At 47.1% G+C, this 19,596-nt stretch overlaps 1 protein-coding gene across 1 annotated transcript; it reads left to right on the top strand.

The window, feature by feature from the left end:
* Window positions 1-225: 225 nt before the first annotated feature.
* Window positions 226-7,637, top strand: VHL (von Hippel-Lindau tumor suppressor). Its single transcript, XM_082264729.1, has 3 exons — window positions 226-499; window positions 3,650-3,772; window positions 7,109-7,637. The coding sequence occupies exons 1-3, from the start codon at window positions 304-306 to the stop codon at window positions 7,288-7,290; spliced, it is 501 nt and encodes a 166-aa protein (XP_082120855.1). The 5' UTR covers window positions 226-303; the 3' UTR covers window positions 7,291-7,637.
* Window positions 7,638-19,596: the final 11,959 nt, after the last annotated feature.

Below are 19,596 nucleotides of genomic sequence, written 5' to 3'. Positions count from 1 at the left end.
TAAATAAATAAATCAGAATTTGTTGTGCGAGGAAAGAGAACAATTATAAATGTGCCCCAGTAGACAAGTGGTTAAACAATCTGGAGTGTCACTTTAAGAGATTGCCAAGCCCACCTCCTGGCTGCTGGGACACTACACCTCCCAGAATTCCTCGCGTCAAGCTTGCAGCGCGACGTACGACGTCAGACGCATAGCTTGGCCAAAGCGCCGTAGAGAGTGTGACGTCGGGCGATGCGTACGTGCAGCTTCCGGTTGCTATGGTGATGCGCTTCCCAGGCCTAGTAGGAGGTCTGAAGCCTCGGGATGCCACAGGAGATTTCCCCGCCGCCCTCCTCTGTCCCTCAGCTCCGCTCCATCAACACTCGGGAGCTCATCCAAGTCGTGTTCTGTAACCGGAGCCCCCGCATCGTGCAGCCGATATGGGTGAACTTCCAGGGGGAGCCGCAGCCCTACCCGGTCCTCCCACCCGGGACAGGACGGAAGATGAACACCTACCGGGGTATGAGGGGGAGGGGCAGACTGGCCCTGTGCCCTCTGGGGAGGGGGACTCGTACCCGTGGGGGAAGGGGGTACAGTCTGGTACCCCCGGGGTGGAAGGGGGGATACGGTCTGCTAACTTCAGGGGTAGGGCCTGGTAACCCTAGGAGAAGGAGGGGGGTAAAGTCTCTGGTACCCCCAGGGGAAGGGGGTAGGGTCAGGTATCCCTGTGGGGGAGGGGGGATATGCTCTGGTACCCCAGAAGGAGGAGGTACAGTCGGGTACCCCTGGGGGGGATAAGGGGTATGGTCTGGTACCCCAGGGGTAGAGGGTACGGTCAGGTATCCCTGGGGGGGTATTGTCTGGTACCCCCGGTGGGAGTGGAGGTGTAAGCTTTGGTACCCCTGGAAGGAGGGGGGTACGGTCTGGTACACTCCGGGGGGTGGGCTGGTAGGGTCTGGTACCCCCAGGGGAAGGGGGGTTAGGGTCAGGTATCCCTGTGGGGGAAGGGGTGTATGCTCTGGTACCCCTTGAAGGAGGGGGGTAAAGTCTAGTACTCCTGGGGGGAAGAGGGGTACGGGTTGGTACCGCTGGAGGGGGTATGGTCTGATACCCCAGGGGGGAGGGGGTACGGTCTAGTACCCTCAGGGAAAGGGGGGTACGGTCAGGTATCCCTGGGGGGGAAGGGGGGTACGGTCAGGTATCCCTGGGGGGGAAGGGGGGTACGGTCAGGTATCCCTGGGGGGAAGGGGGGTATGGTCTGGTACCCCCTGTGGGAGGGGGGGTTTAAGCTCTGGTACCCCTGGAAGCAGGGGGGTACGGTCTGGTACCCCTGGGGAGAGGGGATATGGTCTGGTACCTGCATGGTAAGGGGGTACGGTCTGGTACCCCAAAGGGCAAGGGGGGTACAGTCTGGTATCCCTCGGAGGGAAGGGCGGTATGGTCTGGTACCCCCTGGGGGAGTGGGGGTGGATCCTCTGGTACCCCCCGGGGGGAAGAGGGGTATGGTCTGCTAACTTCAGGGGAAGGGGGGTAGGGCCTGGTAACCCTAGGAGAAGGAGGGGGTATAGTCTGGTACCCCTGGAGGGAGGGGGGTTTAAGCCTTGTTACCCCTGGAAGGAGGGGGGTACGGTCTGGTACACTCCAGGGGGGGTGGGTTGGGCTGGTAGGGTCTGGTACCCCCAGGGGAAGGGGGGTTAGGGTCAGGTATCCCTGTGGGGGAAGGGGTGTATGCTCTGGTACCCCTAGAAGGATTGGGGTAAAGTCTGGTACCCCTGGGGGGAAGAGGGGTACGGTTTGGTACTGCTGGAGGGGGTACAGTTTGGCAACCCCAGGGGGGGTATGATCTGGTACCCCAGGGAAAGGGTGGTACGGTCAGGTATCCCTGGGGGGGGAAGGGGAATATGGTCTGGTACCCCCCCATGGGGGGGGTGTAAGCTCTGGTTCCCCTGGAAGGAGGGGGGTACGGTCTGGTCCCCCTGGGGAGAGGGGGATATGCTCTGGTACCTGCATGGTAAGAGTCTGTCTGGTACCCCACGGGGAAGGGGGGTACAGTCAGATATCCCTGAGAGGGAAGGGCGATATGGTCTGGTACCCTGGGGGGAGTGGGGGTGGATGCTCTGATACCCCCCGGGGGGAAGAGGGGTATGGTCTGGCGGATGGCAAATCTAAAATTTGAGTTGTCACCAGAACAGGAAGTCAGAGGACGGCTGTCTTTCGGTGATTGTAAACCACATTCTTCTTGTTTATTTAAAAAGGAAAAAAAGTTATCCTTACCGGCTCTGTGTAATGGCTTTGCACAGAGCAGCCCCAATCCTCCTCTTCTCGGTGTCCCCAACCCCCCCCTCCCCCGGGGGGCTCCTGGCTCCTCCTCCTCTCAGTGTTTCCATGAGAAGCCGCTTCCTATTGTGACACACCTGTGGGCTCAGTGCTGAGCTGTGCTGATTGCGTCTGTAGACACACACAGTGCAGCTCAGCCCGCCCCCCACTCCCTCCTCCATAGGCTGTGATTGACAGAAGCTGGAGCCAATGGCTTCCACTGCTGCCTCTCTGCATTGCAAGGAAGGAAAGACCTGCTGCTCCTGTGCACATCACTTTAAGGGGGGGGGAGCTGCAGAGAATGCATGAAGGTAAAAAAACGAAGCCTTTAGAACCACTTTAAGGCCTCATTTACATAGGTGGTTTGGCAGTGTTTTTACCACCCACCGAAAGCCTAACATGGCAGCCAGAGGGGATGACGCTCGCTCTTTGTGGGTGCCGCAAATTTAGATTCCGCTTGTTAAGTGTGATAGGTGGCAGCACCTCTAAAACTCATGCAATGGAACCACTCCATAATGCTTGGCTTATGGCTCCAGTTTGGCAAAAGAACTGGCATGAAGTAGGCGGCAGCATTACCGCCAGTGGCGCAGGGGCGCCGCCCCCCCATCCATGTGTCCGGCCCCCTAATCTACATGCAGGGCACCCGACGCATGGATTCCAATAGGGTTTTTTTTTTTTAAGCACGTGATTAGAGCCAGAGGCTCTAATAGGCTTAAAAAAAAAAAGGGTGGGCTCAGGGTGCAGAGCACTGCGCCCCGAGCCCACCCAGTTGTGTGACAATAGCTATTGCCACACTGATTCTCCTCCTGGCCAATCAGGAAGCTGGTCCTGAGATCCGTTTCCCCATTGGCCGAAAGGAAAAGCCATGCTATTGGCCAAGGAGCGGAGGAGGGAGGAAACTGAGGGGGAAGTCACTGCCTGCCCAGGGTGAGTGAGCCTGGAAAAGGGGGGGGGGGCAGTGCGGGCTGGAGCTGGTGTGGTCGGGGGGGGGGGGAGTAAGGTGTGGTCCATCTACCACCCCCCCTGGCCCATGGAGCACCAGCCGCCACTGATCATCGCCTGAGCACCCAGAAGCCACTGCTCTTTGTGAAGTGACCCCCTGTGGAGAACATGTCGGAGGGGATTTCGAGACTGCTGCCAGCGAAGGGAATTCCTCTCTCTTTGGAGAGATCTCCTGTCACTTCATGTTGTGTCCCCGGGACAGGAATTTAGGGATTTTCACCCCAGTGGGACACGGGCAGCCCCAGAGTTAGTACTAGGATGTTGTAGTATGTACCCACCCTTAGAATACACAGCAGGTATCACGCGTGACTCTTCAGCTCAGTGATCCCTCTTTTCTCCCTCCGTCTTGTAGGTCATATCTGGTTGTTCCGTGAAATGGAGACGGATGTACCGATGATGGTAAACGAGAAGGAAATCTACGTTCCGTCCCCCAATGTGAACGGACAGCCAGCAGCGGTGAACATCTATCTGCCAGGTAACTGAACACGTGTCATTCTACATACAACACCACATGTGATCTCAGTCGCAGGCCAGCAATATGCGGCAGTCCAGAACACGCTGCAAAGCAGGATCCTTGCTTTCTCTAGGCAAGCAGTGGTCTCCCTGCAGCGCTCCAACACCCCCCCCCCCCCCCCCCCTGCTAAGTCAGAGCTAGAACTGTCCAATCAGCAAGTTCCATGCTCCTTGATGATTGAGAGTTTTATTTAACAACGCCAAACAGCAGAAATACAAATATCCGGTGCCCTTTCCTCCACACTTCAAAGGGTAAATGCTTAGATAAGGGAAGAGGAATAACCAGTCATACCTCATTTTGTGTCCCTGTGGGTTTCCTTTATGCTCTGTGACTGGTCCCCGAAGCTGCTTTCTTTGCTGCCTCTCTGATCGCAGGCTCTCTCATCACATACAATGCTGGGCCAGTTCTCCTGCGTTGTATGTATGGAAGGTGAGGGCCCGCCCACATCACAGGTTGTTGGAAAACATGGAAGAGCGGCAGCTGCCAGGAGGGCAAGGAAAAAGGTGAATACCCTACACCAGTAGTCTCCAAACTGTGGCCCAGGGGACGGATGCTGCCCTCTAGCCAGCCTTTATCTGGCCCTTGTGTCACATTACCCAACTGATGCCAACAATGGGGCATGATTGTCATGTGGCTCGTTAGTGTTACAAGGTCTCAGGTGTGAATGGGGAGCAGGTGTGTTAAATTTGGTGTTATCGCTCTCACTCCCTCATACTGGTCACTGGAATTTCAACATGGCACCTCATGGCAAAGAACTCTCTGAGGATCTGAAAAAAAGAATTGTTGCTCTACATAAAGATGGCCTAGGCTATAAGAAGATTGCCAAGACCCTGAAACTGAGCTGCACCACGGTGGCCAAGACCATACAGCGGTTTAACAGGACAGGTTCCACTCAGAACAGGCCTCGCCATGGTTGACCAAAGCAGTTGAGTGCACGTGCTCAGCGTCATATCCAGAGGTTGTCTTTAGGAAATAGACGTATGAGTGCTGCCAGCATTGCTGCAGAGGTTGAAGCGGTGGGGGGTCAGCCTGTCAGTGCTCAGACCATACGCTGCACACTGCATCAAATTGGTCTGCATGACTGTCGTCCCAGAAGGGAGCCTCTTCTAAAGATGATGCACAAGAAAGCCCGCAAACAGTTTAAGCAGACTAAGGACATGGATTACTGGAACCATCTCCTGTGGTCTGATGAGACCAAGATACACTTATTTGGTTCAGATGGTGTCAAGTGTGTGGCGGGAACCAGGTGAGGAGTACAAAGACAAGTGTGTCTTGCCTACAGTCTAGCATGGTGGTGGGAGTGTCATGGTCTGGGGCTGCATGAGTGCTGCCAGCACTGGGGAGCTACAGATCATTGAGGGAACCATGAATGCCAACATGTACTGTGACATACTGAGGCAGAGCATGATCCCCTCCCTTCAGAGACTGGGCCGCAGGGCAGTATTCCAACATAACGACCCCAAACACAACTCCAAGAGGACCACTGCCTTGCTAAAGAAGCTGAGGGTAAAGGTGATGGACTGGCCAAGCATGTCTCCAGATCTAAACCCTATTGAGCATCTGTGGGGCATCCTGAAACAGAAGGTGGAGGAGCGCAAGGTCTCTAACATCCACCAGCTCTGTGATGTCATCATGGAGGAGGGGAAGAGGACTCCAGTGGCAACCTGTGAAGCTCTGGTGAACTCCATGCCCAAGAGGGTTAAGGCAGTGCTAGAAAATAATGGTTGTCACCCAGAATATTAACTTTGAGCCCAATTTTGACATTTTCACTTAGGGGTGTACTCACTTTTGTTGCCAGCGGTTTAGACATTAATGGCTGTGTGTTGAGTTATTTTGAGGGGACAGCAAATTTACACTGTTATACAAGCTGTACACTCACTACTTTACATTGTAGCAAAGTGTCATTTCTTCAGTGTTGTCACATGAAAAGATAGAATAAAATATTTACAGAAATGTGAGGGGTGTACTCACTTTTGTGAGATACTGCGTGTGCGTCTATCTATTCATATCTATCTATTCATATCTATCTATCTATCCATATCTATCTATCTCTAGCGTTCTAAAGCAAGAAATAAATATGCATGGACTTGCATTGTGCTGCATTTTTAGTAAACTCAAAATGAACAGGCTGCTTAAAATCTGATTTTAGGAAAGTTCCCTGCTGCCCTGTGTGTGATTGCTTTCTTCCTTGTATTGGTGTGTCTTGCACAACTTTCCCTGTCATAGTCTTTTAAGTTAATTCGCACCTACCGTTATTTTAAATGCATTTTCACACGACACACTTTGGACAACCTATTAATTTCATAGGGCTGCCCTATGCACGACAAATGTGGCAAAGTAGCTCACGTAACTTTTTTGCCACATTTGTGTGTTTGCCGCATGGTTTTCTTGACGGCAAAACGTGCATCTTCATGCCACTTTTAGGGTGCCATAACAGTTCAATAAACGACACGCGTTTTGTAAACCCGCGCAGGTGTGAATGGAGCCTTAAAGCGGAGTTCCGGCCTCAGGGGTCAATTTGAGCTAAAAATACCCCCGGGACAGTCAGGGCTAGTACATTCCACAATGGATAGCCTCTGTACTGTCCCGGGTCACACTTACCCGTAAGAAGAAATACTTACCTTGTAAATTTGTTCTCCAGCGCTGCCATCTCAGGTGTGGGCAGCTGAAGCCGCAGCGTCCCTCTTCGTGTTCGTGTCCTCCTCTTCTGTGAGGTCGGAGTTCCACAATGCACTGCACCGGCCCCGCTCGTCACTTCCGCTTCACTGCATGCACAGAAGCTGTTTAGCAGTGAATGCCGCGCCTGCACTGGAAGTGACGAGCGGGGCCAGTGCAGGCGCATTGATTCCTGGGAGCGATGACGTTCAGCTCCCAGGAGTCAACGCAAACCGGAAGTGACGGCGCGAGCCACAGAGGGAGGAAGTGGAAGGAAGGTGAGTATATTTTCTTCTATAATGAGGTAAGTGACCAAAAAAAAAAATCGTCAGTATCCATTTCTTTTTCAGGTTGCCCTCAGCAAGCGGATGGCCCAAAATCGATTTTGAGGCTGGAACTCCGCTTTAAAGCCATTCAGAGTAGGACAGCTACATGTCCAGTGACTGTGGGGTGCTTGCGGAAGTGGGGCCGAGAGGATGGTGCTCAGAGGTCCAGACACCTCAAAGTTGAATCTCAGATGGTTGCTATGTAAACATTTTTTGCACTGGGTACAAATAAGCAAAATGCCCATCTTTACCCATATTGTCAACTTTAGGCATTCCTATAATTATTATATTGTGGTGTTTTTTTTTTTTCCTCCAGTTTTTACCCTGAAAGAGTGCTGCCTCCAGTTGGTCCGAAGTCTAGTGAAACCTCGAGACTACAGGAAGCTGGAAATCGTGACGTCCCTCTACGACGACTTGGAAAACCGACCCAGTATAGGAAGGGACTTGCGACGACTTGCGATTGGTTTCTGGGAGCAAACCAGGCCAGAAAACGCGTGAGTTGTCTCCTGGAATGGGATGCAGTAAAGGCATAGTATTGCTCCTGAACCAGGGAGACGGTTGGACTTTGTGGTGCCAATGTCCCTGATACAGAACTTACATTCGGGGTAGATTGGTCCCCTCTGAGAAGTACCGGTACTGGGACCACCGAGGAATCGGCTGATCTAACACTGGCATTTATAGACTTGGCACATTCCTGCTCTTCCACAGTTTGCTTGTATTCATCTGCTTGCCAGCAGCCAATGGCAGCACTGGATTCTCTACAAGAGCCAGATAGTTGAAGCGGATATATTTAAAGCAAAACTCCAGTTGAAATCGACCCACCCGCCCTTTTTATATATAAAAAAAAAATATATATATATATATAATCTTCACCTTTTTTCCGAGGGTCCGACTGGTCCAGTGACATCGCAGATCCTTTGTCTTCTCCGGTGGCAGAGGGGAGTTTTTACTGTTGCACTACACAGCTCAATTCAATGCAGTGATGCTCTGAGCCTAGGCCAACTGTGCGTAACTTCCCCAGGGGGCGTGCCCGTGACAACTCAAGCTCAGAGGAAGTGGGCCGTCATGACTGGCAGCACAGAGCCATCTAGTGGTAGAAAGAAGTTAATGTAGAAGACCCCGCCAGATTGTAGACTGCTTTTTATTTATTTTTTTTTTACTTCTGAGCATTTTTAATTTACCTAAACTGGAGTCCTGTTTTAAATGAGGTGAAAAAAACATCTAATTTTTATTTTCAACATAAAGGGGGGGGGGGATTTACTAAAACTGGAGCAGCTGTGCATAGTACCCAACCTGCTTCTAACTTCAGATTGATCAGTTAAAATGGATCTTCACCTTCTTAAATAAGTTCCTTCCACCCCTCCTTCCATCCTGTACTATGTGTTTTTTATTATTTTTACCTTTTTTAGAAAACTGTATGCCTTCCCCCCCCCCCCCCCCCCATGCACGTTAGGATGTGCACACTGCCCGCTGTGGTTCCTAGGATATGCATGTCACACAGCCCAGTAGGCATAGCCTTTCACTCAGGAAAGGAGGAGGGGGCACGCCTATCTGTATGTCTTTAGAAAAAAGCCGGCAGGCCTCTCCATGACGTTAAAAAGACTATGGTGGCTTGGGACAGGGTGGTGGCAAGGCATGAGAGGACAGCAAAGGGATAACGCCGGATCCACTGGAAGGCAGAGTATCTAATGCCTCGTACACACGCAACGATTGTTGGCCGTGAATTTTCGGCCAACGTCCGATCGGCCGATTTGCGGCTTGTTAGTATGATGCTTCTGACAACCGACTCTGACTTTTCAGCCGAATAAAATCTGGTGTGCATGCTATAAAATTTTTGTTGGCCGATTTTTCGTCAGTCAGTACAGATTTCGGCAGACAAAAATCTGATGAGCAAGACTGGGCATGCTCAGGAAGAAAAAACACACGGAAAGTAAACCATCACATGGCATCACTTCTGAAGTTGGTTTTTGTTGGCCGAGAAAATTCATGTGCAGTCTAGTCACATTTCAACCAACACAACAACACTGGACAAAAGTCGGCCGATCAGTCGGCCGATAATCGTTGTGTGTGTACGAGGCTTAAGATTTGCAGGGGTAATCTTGAGAAGAAAAAAACATATGGATTGGAGATCTGCTTGGAGCATTGGAAATTAAAAGCTAGAAACTGATTGGCTGCTGTTCACCGACTCTGCAGATTCTGGCTGCTCCAGTCTACATAAATACTCTGTTGGTTATGTGGGTGAAACCAGAATTGGACTCTTAGCTAGAAACATGGCATCAACATCCCAAAATAATAGAGACAGAGAATGAGATGCAGGACTTTTAAGGTGCAGCCTTTTGTTACGTAATTTTACAATTCCATTAAAAAATATATATTTATTTATCAAAAGAAAACCCACAAATATATAAAATCATTGGCACATCAAATGTCACCATACAGAAACTGTAGTGTTCTGAAAATATTTTGAATCTTGCCACGCTTCTGTTTCCTTGACGTGTTTCGCCATACTGGCTTCTTCAGGACAGTGCGCGGTACTTTAAAGCTTCTAAACGGAAGGAAAGGAATACATGCATATTAGCAAATTCCATAAACCCATACAAAAACCAACTTCATGGGTGACCATCAAAGAAATGTGAAAAGCACAATTTTTACAAAAAAAAATACAGAAAATATACATCCCCCATCCTCAGCACGGGTTCCCCCAGAATATGGCTTCTTATCTATTGAAAGGATGAAGCTTTCTAACAGATAAGTGTGGAGCGTCTGTTTATGTGACTTGATCTGCCCGTCAAAGGGGAACACCCCTATGCGCTGAGTCTCCCGCAGAGGGGGGGGGGGGGGTATGAAAGACCAAACCCTACATAGATAAATGAACAGAGAATTAGAATAAGGCCAACAAGATATTAAGCCTGTAGAAAGGTTAAAAAATTCCTACTATAATCAATACTCACTTATACTTGGATTAAAGCTACACATAGGGGGGAGCATGGATGTCCGCTGGAGGATTTCGGTGTCTCAAAGAAGGTTCATGGAAACTGTAACAACATATATAGATAATATAAATAAATATATATATATATATATATATATATATATATATATATATATATGAGAGAGAGAGATTATTTATATATATATATATATATATATATATATATATATAATATCTCTCTGTGATGCTCCAATACCATACGTAAAGGTAATTAAGGGTGCATGTAGATAGCATTCCCAAAGAAGTGAATATGAGGTTAGTAGCTAAACACAACAAATACAATTGCATACCTTTTTATAAATTATCAAACACAATAAGCTCCTTTTTTTTACCCACCATAAATTGTTTCCTACTGTACCTTTTTTTTAATGGGTCAGTACAGGGCTTGGTCTATCCAAAGGGTCAAACTCCTCAGGAGCCCAGCCGGTCCTGCGGTCCTAATGGACCCAATGGATTCTGTACAGGCCGCACATTAATGCACCGTTCTCTTATAACACTTTTCCACTGCAAGTACCGGCTCGGCCCTGCTTGGCCCGGTCTGCTTTTCCACTGCTGGTACCGCATGGTACAGTGTTGGAACGGTTCGGTACGGTACGGTATAGGTTTGCTTTTCCACTAAAGTAGTACTAAAGTTAAGTGGGTGGGATAACAACGGGGTGGGTGGGATTCTCTGACCAATCAATGGCTAGTAGTGACTGCATGCAAAGGATTGTGGGATATGGTACCAGTTTGGTACCTGTTGGAACCACAATCGAGTAGGTACTGTTTTTTCAGAGCCGTACCGTACCGTTCGGTTCCATGCAGTGGAAAAGCAAACCTATACCGTACCGAACCGTTCCGACCCTATACCATGCGGTACCAGCAGTGGAAAAGCACAAAAGCGTGCCGAACCGTTACGGTTCCATGCAGTGGAAAAGCGCCATTAGTCTATAGTTGTATAGGATATAGGTGTGAAATGTACATGAGGGGTGAGGCGGGGATGGCGATGCCTATACTTTTTTTTTTTTTTTCACTTTAATGCAAGGAATGCATTAAGGCAGTGGTCCTCAACTCCGGTCCTCGGGGCCCACTAACAGGCCAGGTTTGCAAGATAACTAAATTACATCACAGATGATCTCATTTGCTGCTCAGTGATTGCAGTATTCTAGTCGGCATCTCCCCAAGGTAATACTTAAAATCTGGCCTGTTAGTGGGCCCCGAGGACCGGAGTTGAGGACCACTGCATTAAGGGAATAAATGTTCAAGCTTTGGAACCACTATAGGGGTCCATTTCACTCGGGGCACTTGAGTGTGTGCCCAGTGCAGGTTGGTGTTTTCCTGGTATAAGGATGCACAGGTGTTGCATGCATCCCCGTGCTGGCAGTCCATAGAAGTCTATTGGGACATGCAGTGCCAGAGCCAGCCAGTATGACATGCGGGTCCCTTAACTCGCCCTGTGTGCGTTCAGGAACCTGCACCCACATGTCATCTTGGGACACAGCAGCCGCGCCCCCCATCAGCCTAGGTTTACACTTTTGTGGTGCAGGACATTTCATGTGATCGCACTGCATTCCTGTGCAAATTGCATGCCATGTCTGTGCGGTGCGCTTTTTAGCCATTTTTTTTATATGGCTCAAATCTCGCTGCATTCGCACCAAAAATGTACAGGACCCTTTTTTTTTTTTTTTTTCTGCACCTGAATCAATCGCATTGTGTTTTGAAAGTTGTTTCGGGAAACGCACGGGATGCGCTGCGTTTCTCACATCGCATCAGTGGGAACCTAGGCTCAATGGACTTGTCAGCACCAATACCTGTGCCTCCCCATGACAGGAAACATGGACCTGCACGGTGCACGCAGTCCAGCATTACAGTGGTGGAGGACGGGTGAGGGGGGGGAGCTGTTGATCATGCTAGCTCAGCATCCTTAGCACCAATCAGAATTGGAGCAGTGCTACATTGTCATCTGGGGGACTGGAACAATAGAAGACAAATATGGTCAGACCTCTTTATTGAAAAAAAAAAAAAATACAGAAAAATGTATTTTGGGATTTTAGCATCCCGGAAATTCAAACTTTTTAGTTGATAAAATAAATTATTATAATACATATTATTATATTGGGTTATAACTATAAGGAGACCTTTATATCCTTTTTTTTTTTTTTTTTTTTTTTTTTTGTATACATAAATATGTATGTGTGTGTCCTGCCTGTAAGCAAAAGGAAAAGAAGCGTTTCATGATGATTTTTTTCCAAAGTTTAGTACCCAAAAATAGTTTATAATAATGTATAAAATATTTTTGGAGTTATTTTTACAGTTTTTGATGTGACTGTGGGTTTATTAGACTTTTTTTCTTTAACCTCCCTGGCGGTATGATTATGTCAGGAATTCTGTACCAAAAGCGGTACAATTTTTACATGGAGATTTGGCGTTATGTATTATAGGCCTACAATTCTTAGTAATTACTGACTTAAACCTGACCAAAACAAGACTCTAGTAGACATCCCAGGTGTGATAAATTTGAAACACAAACGCATGAATTATAATCTAATCAATAATATAATTTTATTATATATAAAGGAGGTGATACAATGTAATCTGAAATTTGTATATAATAAATTTATTATATATATATATATATATATATATATATATATATATATATATATATATATATATTTTCAGATTACATTGTATCACCTCCTTTTTAGGTGTTTGTTGGTGCAACTTTTGAATTTCCCTCCCAGTTCCACTCCCATGCAGCATTGCTGCTGCAGGGAACGGAACCAGGAAGTCATCCGAGCGACGGACGAGCGGCGGGGATCTCGGTGGCGATCACAGCAATGGGAGATCATCGCTGGATCGCTAGGAGAAGGTAAGGAACCCCGCTGCAGGCTCTGCACATCTACCCCGAGCGTGACTCGGGGATACCGATAATAACATGAAAAAACCACCCCGGGTGACACTCGGGGATACCGCTAAGGGGGTTAAGGTTAGCCTGTATGTCAAACATTGTAGTCCCTACCCTTGCTGAACAACGGCTGAGATTAATCAAGTTACATGAGTAGTCATGTAGGCTCTGTATAGTTTCGATGCACATCTCATCAGACTGGCTAAAAAGAGAAGCAGTAAATGTGTGCATCACTACTGAACAGAACATAGGGTTGATTTACTAAAACTGGAGAGTGCAAAATCTGGTGCAGCTGTGCATGGCAGCCAATTAGCTTATAGCTTCAGCTTGTTCATTTAAGCTTGGACAAAAAGCTGATTGGATTGTATGTGAGCTGCACCAGATTTTGCTCTCTGCAGTTTTAGTAAATTGTCCCCAAAGTGTCTCTATAGCTAGAACTTTTTTTAGCTTTGGATGGAATGGTGATGGGTTGGAATCCCTGTCCAGTTTCTAATGCTGTTTATGCCCCCCCCCCCCCCCCCATTGGGAAGGTTGACTCTCTCTCTATTTGTCTTGATGACCATTGTCGCCAGGAGGGAATACCAAAATTTTGAAGTATCACCAGAACGGGTACAGAGAGGAAATCTTCCAATGGGGACACTTACTTGTTCTGCTGAGAGCTGTTTAAAGTGGACCTTCCATGCAAGTAGAGGTTCTGCTTCCCTGCCAGCCCCCACTGTCCAAAAAAAGCTGTGAATAACACTTAAGCAATAAGGATTTTACAGAAGGTGCGTGTGCCCTCAGCTCCCCTCACTGCTGCCTCCTGGCCACTTGAAATGGAGCAAGAATAAACGTGTGTATGTGTGTGTGTGTGTGTGTGTGTGTGTGTGTATGTGTGTATGTGTGTGTGTGTGTATGTGTGTGTGTGTATGTGTGTGTGTGTATGTGTGTGTGTATATGAGTGTGTATATAAACACACTCATACGTTTATTCTTCATTTCAAGTGGCCAGGAGGCGCGCGTGTGTGTGTGTGTGTGTGTGTGTATATATATATATATATATATATATATATATATATATATTTTGAGGAACTTTGATTTAAATATATACACTTTTATTTTCTCCTTATTTTTCTTTTTTTTATATTTGAAGTTCCACTAAAAACATTAATATGTATATAAAAGCAGAACTTCAATAAGGAAAAAAAATATATAAATATATATATATATATATATATATATATATATATATATATACATACACACACTCTCTCTTTCTCAAATAGGACTGGTGGAAACCCTTAAGGCCCGTACACACGTACCGATCGTCGGCATACAAACGTCGGCGGACGAAAGATCTGCCGATTGTACGCGTGTTAGTATGGTGCCTCCGACAACTGTCTGCGCACAATCCGCGGACAAAAGTCTTTCTTGCAAACATGAAAATTTTTGTCTGCGGACACCAGAACGGACGATTGTTCGCCTTACAGTACAGAATTCGGCCGACAGACCGCAGATTTGCAAGACTGGGCATGCTCAGAAAATTAAAAACACAGGGAAAGTTAACCATTACATGACATCACTTCTGCAGTCAGCTGAAGTCTGCAGACAAAATTCTTGTGCTGTCCTTGTGCTGTCTTTGCACTTTTCAACAGACACCGACATCCCGGGGAGAAAAGACGAACATTTGTATGCCGACGATCGGTACGTGTGTACGGGGCTTTACTTACACAAAAAAGAAAAGTTTGGTGTTAGATATACTTCGTTGCCTAAATGTGGCTGCACATATTCATATATCTTAGAGAAACAAGTTCTTAAAGACCGAACCTGATGTCGGTGGATCTTTCTAGTAAGGCCCCAGAGGGCAGTGCGTGGCCCCTGATTACCACCTCCCCAGCATTCCCTTGTATCACTGCCAGGTAGGGTGACATGTAGAAATTTCAAGTTGTAATTCTTCTGTGTTGACGTTAAGTTATTTGTATGTGAGCCATAAATCATGTTTTATTATACATTTATATTATTTTGTCATAGTTGAAGTTCTTTATTACCAGTTTAAATAGAATGGTTCTCCGATGTCAGGACTTTACTGTTCTGTATACAACATGAAAACCAATAAAAAAAAAAAAAAAGAATACTCTTGATTTCTTGTGTATTAAAGTGTTTAATAACAAACATGTTATACTAACCTGTTCTGGTCATGGTTTTGCACAGAGCAGCCCAGATCCTCCTCTTCTCTGGTTCCTCGCTGGCACTCCTGGACCCTCCCTTCTGACAAGCGCCCCCACAGCAAACAACTTCCTATGTGGGCACACAAACTGAGCTGCTGACATGGAGCTGTGGCTCTGCCCTGCCCCCTCTCTCTCCTTATTGGCTCACTGACTTTTATTCACAGCAGCAGGAACCAATGGCGCCCTGCTGCTATCTCAGCCAATGAGGAGTGAGAGAACCAGACAGCCGACAGCTTCTTATGGAGCATCGCTGGATCGAGATGGGTTCAGGTGCGTATTTGGGGGGCTGAGGCGGGCTGCTACACACAGAAGGTTTTTTTTGCATTAACCACTTAAGCCCCGGAAGATTTTACCCCCTTCCTAACCAGGGCCTATTTTGCGATTCGGCACTGCGTGAGTTTAACGGACAATTGCGCGGCCGTGCGCCGCTGTACCTAAACCGAATTTGACGTCCTTTTTTTCCCCACAAGCAGGGCTTTCTTTTGGTGGTATTTGATCACCTGTGCGATTTTTTTTTTTTTTTTGATCATGCGCTATAAACAAAAAAAGAGCCTCAATTTTGCAAAAAAATCAATATTTTTCACATTTTTTTTTTTTTATATGAAATTCCCAAAAAAAAAAATGTAACATTTTCGGCCAATTTGTTTTATGCTACATATGTTTGGTAAAAAAAAATCGCAAAAAGTGTATTTTGATTGGTTTGCGCAAAAGTTATCTCGTTTACTAACAAAGGGAAAGATTTTTTGTCATTTTTGTTTTTTTTTTTTTTTTTTTTTAATGCGTAATGGCGGCAATCTGCGATTTTTTTTTTTTTGCGGTACTGCGACATTGGGGCGGACAGATCGGACCCTTGACTTACATTTTTGACACTTTTGGGGTTACCAGTGACATTACTGCAGTAATCAGTGCTATACATATGCACTGTTACTGTAAAATTACACATTGCAGTGAAGGGGTTAATTTTTTTTGGAGGTGAGGGGCTGTGTGTGTGTCTCTAGGGGCGTGATTCTAACTGTGATTGGCTGTGGCTTGAGGTGTAGGAACAGTGATCGACGGTCCTACATAGTAGAACCGTATGATCACCATTCCTACACAGGGGAGAATGACAGGCGGCTTGTTTACACTAGCCGCCTGCCTTTCTCCCTCTGCACTGACGATCGCGAGTGACCGGCAGACATAGGGTCCGTGACCACGCGGGAGCGCGCCTCCGGGGACGCGCGCTCGCTCCCTAGACCCTCACAGGCTAGCGACGTAGATCTACATCACTCTGCCTGTGAGGGGCTGACTGCCGACGTAAATAGTCGTGCGGCAGTCGGCAAGCGGTTAAGATTTAAAAAAAAAAAACCTTCTGCCTTTAGAACCACTTTATGATATGATATCAATGTACAAATACTGTACTGGTGACCCTAGCATAAGGAACAAACTTTTCAGAGAAAGGGAATACAATAAGACACGTGGCCACTCAGGAAAAACTGTTTAACCTTAAAATACGTAAGGGGTTCTTCACTGTAAGGGCAGTAAGGATGTGGAATTCTCTTACACAAGCAGTGGTATCAGCAGGGACCATTGATAGTTTCAAAAAACTATTAGATGGGCACCTTATAGTCCACAACATACAGGGGTATACAATGTACAACATACAGGGGTATACAATGTACAACATACAGGGGTATACAATGTACGGTTAACTGCAAACACACACACACACATCATGGGTTGAACTGGATGGACTGATGTCTTTTTTCAACTTCACAAATGTTGTAACTATGTAATGTCTGTGTGTTGGCTGAATTCGCATCGCATTTGGACCAAAGTCGCACAGGACCCCTTTTTTGGTCTGCACCAGAATCGGATTGCATGGGTGTTCACACCGATGCAATCGGATTAATGGCCAAACTGACAGTTGGCACTGTGATATGCGAACTGATCTGGGGGGTGTCGTTTACTTTGTATTGACACCCTCTGCAATTCGCATATGGCGGTGTAAACTGCCTGCGAGTCAAGTGCGATGCAAGAACCCGCAGTGGATTCGCAAGGTTCCCGCATCACATATGTGTGAACCGGCCCTAAAGTGGAAGGAAAGACAACATAGCACTGACAGCCCCAATGTTACCTGTATCAAAACTTTTTCACTTTCTGCGATTTTTAAGTTGTAAAGGCTGAAGGTGCATGCTATGCATTAAGGTAAATAACCTTCAGTGTGCATCTCCCTCCTCAGCCCCCTCCCCCTTAATACTTACCCAAGTCCCATCTTGATCTAGCGATGTGCACAAGTGCACGAAACCCAAGGTCTCTCCCTCCTGATTGGCTAGGATGCAGGAGCCATTGGCTCCTGCTGCTGTCAATCACAGTCAGTGAGGCAGGGGCAAGTCTGAGCCGCGCTCTCGGTGTCTTATGGACACAGCCGGCTTGGAAGCGAGCACACGCGATTGCCCCCATAGCAAGTGGCTTGCTATGGGGGGCACATGGCAAGGGGGAGGGGCCCAGAGCTCCAGTGGGGGAACCGAGAAGAGGAGGATCGGGGCTCCTCTGTGCAAAACCATTACACAGAGCAGGTAAGCATTACGTGTTTTTTTTTTTTTATATATTTTCCTTTATAATAACTTTAATAAAAATCGCCATTTAAATACCTATATTGTATGTTATTCTCAGTGGTCATGTGACGGCTAACACTGCAAACTGGTCCTTTAGTTGTTGAGCAGAGGTGTCAGAGAATACTCACATTGAGGAGAGAGGAGCTGTATGTGCTCACTAAAGCCGGCCATAGATGGTTTGATCTTCGGCCGGTTCAGCAGGGACTGGGCGAGATTTGAACCATGCATGGACATGCTGAATATACTCAAGTTAAATTAAATGATCGATTGCTGTTAAAGTCGCTAGCAATAATCACTGCTTCCTCCAGAAGCAGTCAGGCACGAACTAAGGAAAGCCGATCAACGTCTGTTCCTATTTACTATGTGACCAGCCGTGATTGGACACGGCTGATCACATGGTAAAGAGCCTCCGTCAGAGGCTCTTTACCGAGATCGGAGATGCAGGGTGTCAGACTGACACCTCGCATCACCGTTCACCGCTCTGCGCGCCCCTGGGGGGCGCCCAGAGCTGTGTTATCCTGCCGCCGTCATATGACGTCCGGTCAGGATAACACAACCACATTCCCGCCGTCATTCTGTTATAGGGCGGGCGGGAAGTGGTTAATGGCATCCCAGTCTTAGTCTGTAGAGTTCAATATTGAGGTGGCCCACCCTTTGCAGCTATAACAGCTTCAACTCTTCTGGGAATGCTGTCCACAAGGTTTAGGAGTGTGTCTATGGGAATGTTTGACCATTCTTCCAGAAGCGCATTTGTGAGGTCAGGCACTGATATAGGAAAGAAGGCTTGGTTCGCAGTCTGCGCTTTAATTCATCCTAAAGGTGTTCTTTTGGGTTGAGGTCAGGACTCTGTGCAGGCCAGTCAAGTTCCTCCACCCCAAACTCGCTCATCCATGTCTTTATGGACCTTGCTTTGTGCACTGGTGCGCAGTCATGAAGGGCAAACCCTAAACTGTTCCCACCAAGTTGGGAGCATGAAATTGTCCAAAATGTCTTAGTGTGCTGACGCCTTAAGAGTTCCCTTCACTTGAACCAAGGGGCCAACCCCAGAAAAAAACCCCACACCATCATCCTCCCTCCACCAAATGATTTGGACCAGTGCACAAAGCAAGGTCCATAAAGACATGGATGAGCGAGTTTGGGGTGAACTTGAGCCAACTTGACTAGCCTGCACAGAGTCTTGACCTCAACATAAAAGAACATCTTTAGGATGTATTAGAGCAGAGACTGCAGGCCAAACTTTCTCATCCAACATCAGTGCCTGACCTCACAAATCTGCTTCTGGAAGAATGGTCAAACATTCCCATAGACACACTCCTAAACCTTGTGGACAGCCTTCCCAGAAGAGTTGACGCTGTTATAGTTGCAAAGGGTGGGCCAACTCAATATTGAACCCTACAGACTAAAGCCTCGTACACACGCATCGAAAATCGGCAGGGAATTTTCGTCCAACGACCGATCTGCCGATTTTCGGCTTGTTAGTATGATGCTTCCGACAACCGACTCCGACTTTTCGGCTGAAAAAAATCTGGTGTGCAGGCTATAAAATTTTTGTCCGCCGTCAAAACACGGCCGATTTTCGTGCAGTCAGTACAGATTTCGACAGGGAAAAATCTAATGAGCAAGTCTGGGCATGCTCAGAGAAGAAAGCAAACCAACACATGACATCACTTCTGAAGCAGAATTTTGTTGGGCGAGAAAATTCGTGTGCAGTCTAGGCACATTCCAACCAACAAAACACAACTCTGGACAAAAGACGGACGATCGGTCGGCCGATAATCGTTGCATGTGTACGGGGCTTTAGACTGGGATGCCATTAAACTTCATGTGTGTGTAAAGGCAGGTGTCCCAATATTTTTGGTAATACAGTGTATTTCAGAGAATGATATATTACAGATATAGCCGATGTATTGAAAAAGGACTCCACTTCCCTCTACAACCTTAATCCTCTAGTTCAAGAAACTCAACACCTCCGCTTTACTGGGGAGATTAACAAATACCTTCTGACACAAGATTTCCACACCTTACGAATGATGCAATAAATTTTATAAAAAACCCCAACAATGTAGAAGAATTTTTAGCGGCTATAACTCAAGTCCAAACAGGAAAAGCTCCAGGCCTCATCAAG

Source organism: Pelophylax lessonae (assembly GCF_965119305.1).
Source record: "Pelophylax lessonae genome assembly, chromosome: 8".
Classification (NCBI taxonomy): domain Eukaryota; kingdom Metazoa; phylum Chordata; class Amphibia; order Anura; family Ranidae; genus Pelophylax; species Pelophylax lessonae.
Note: the sequence above shows the minus strand (reverse complement) of the source record. Positions and strands in the feature narration are given on the sequence as shown.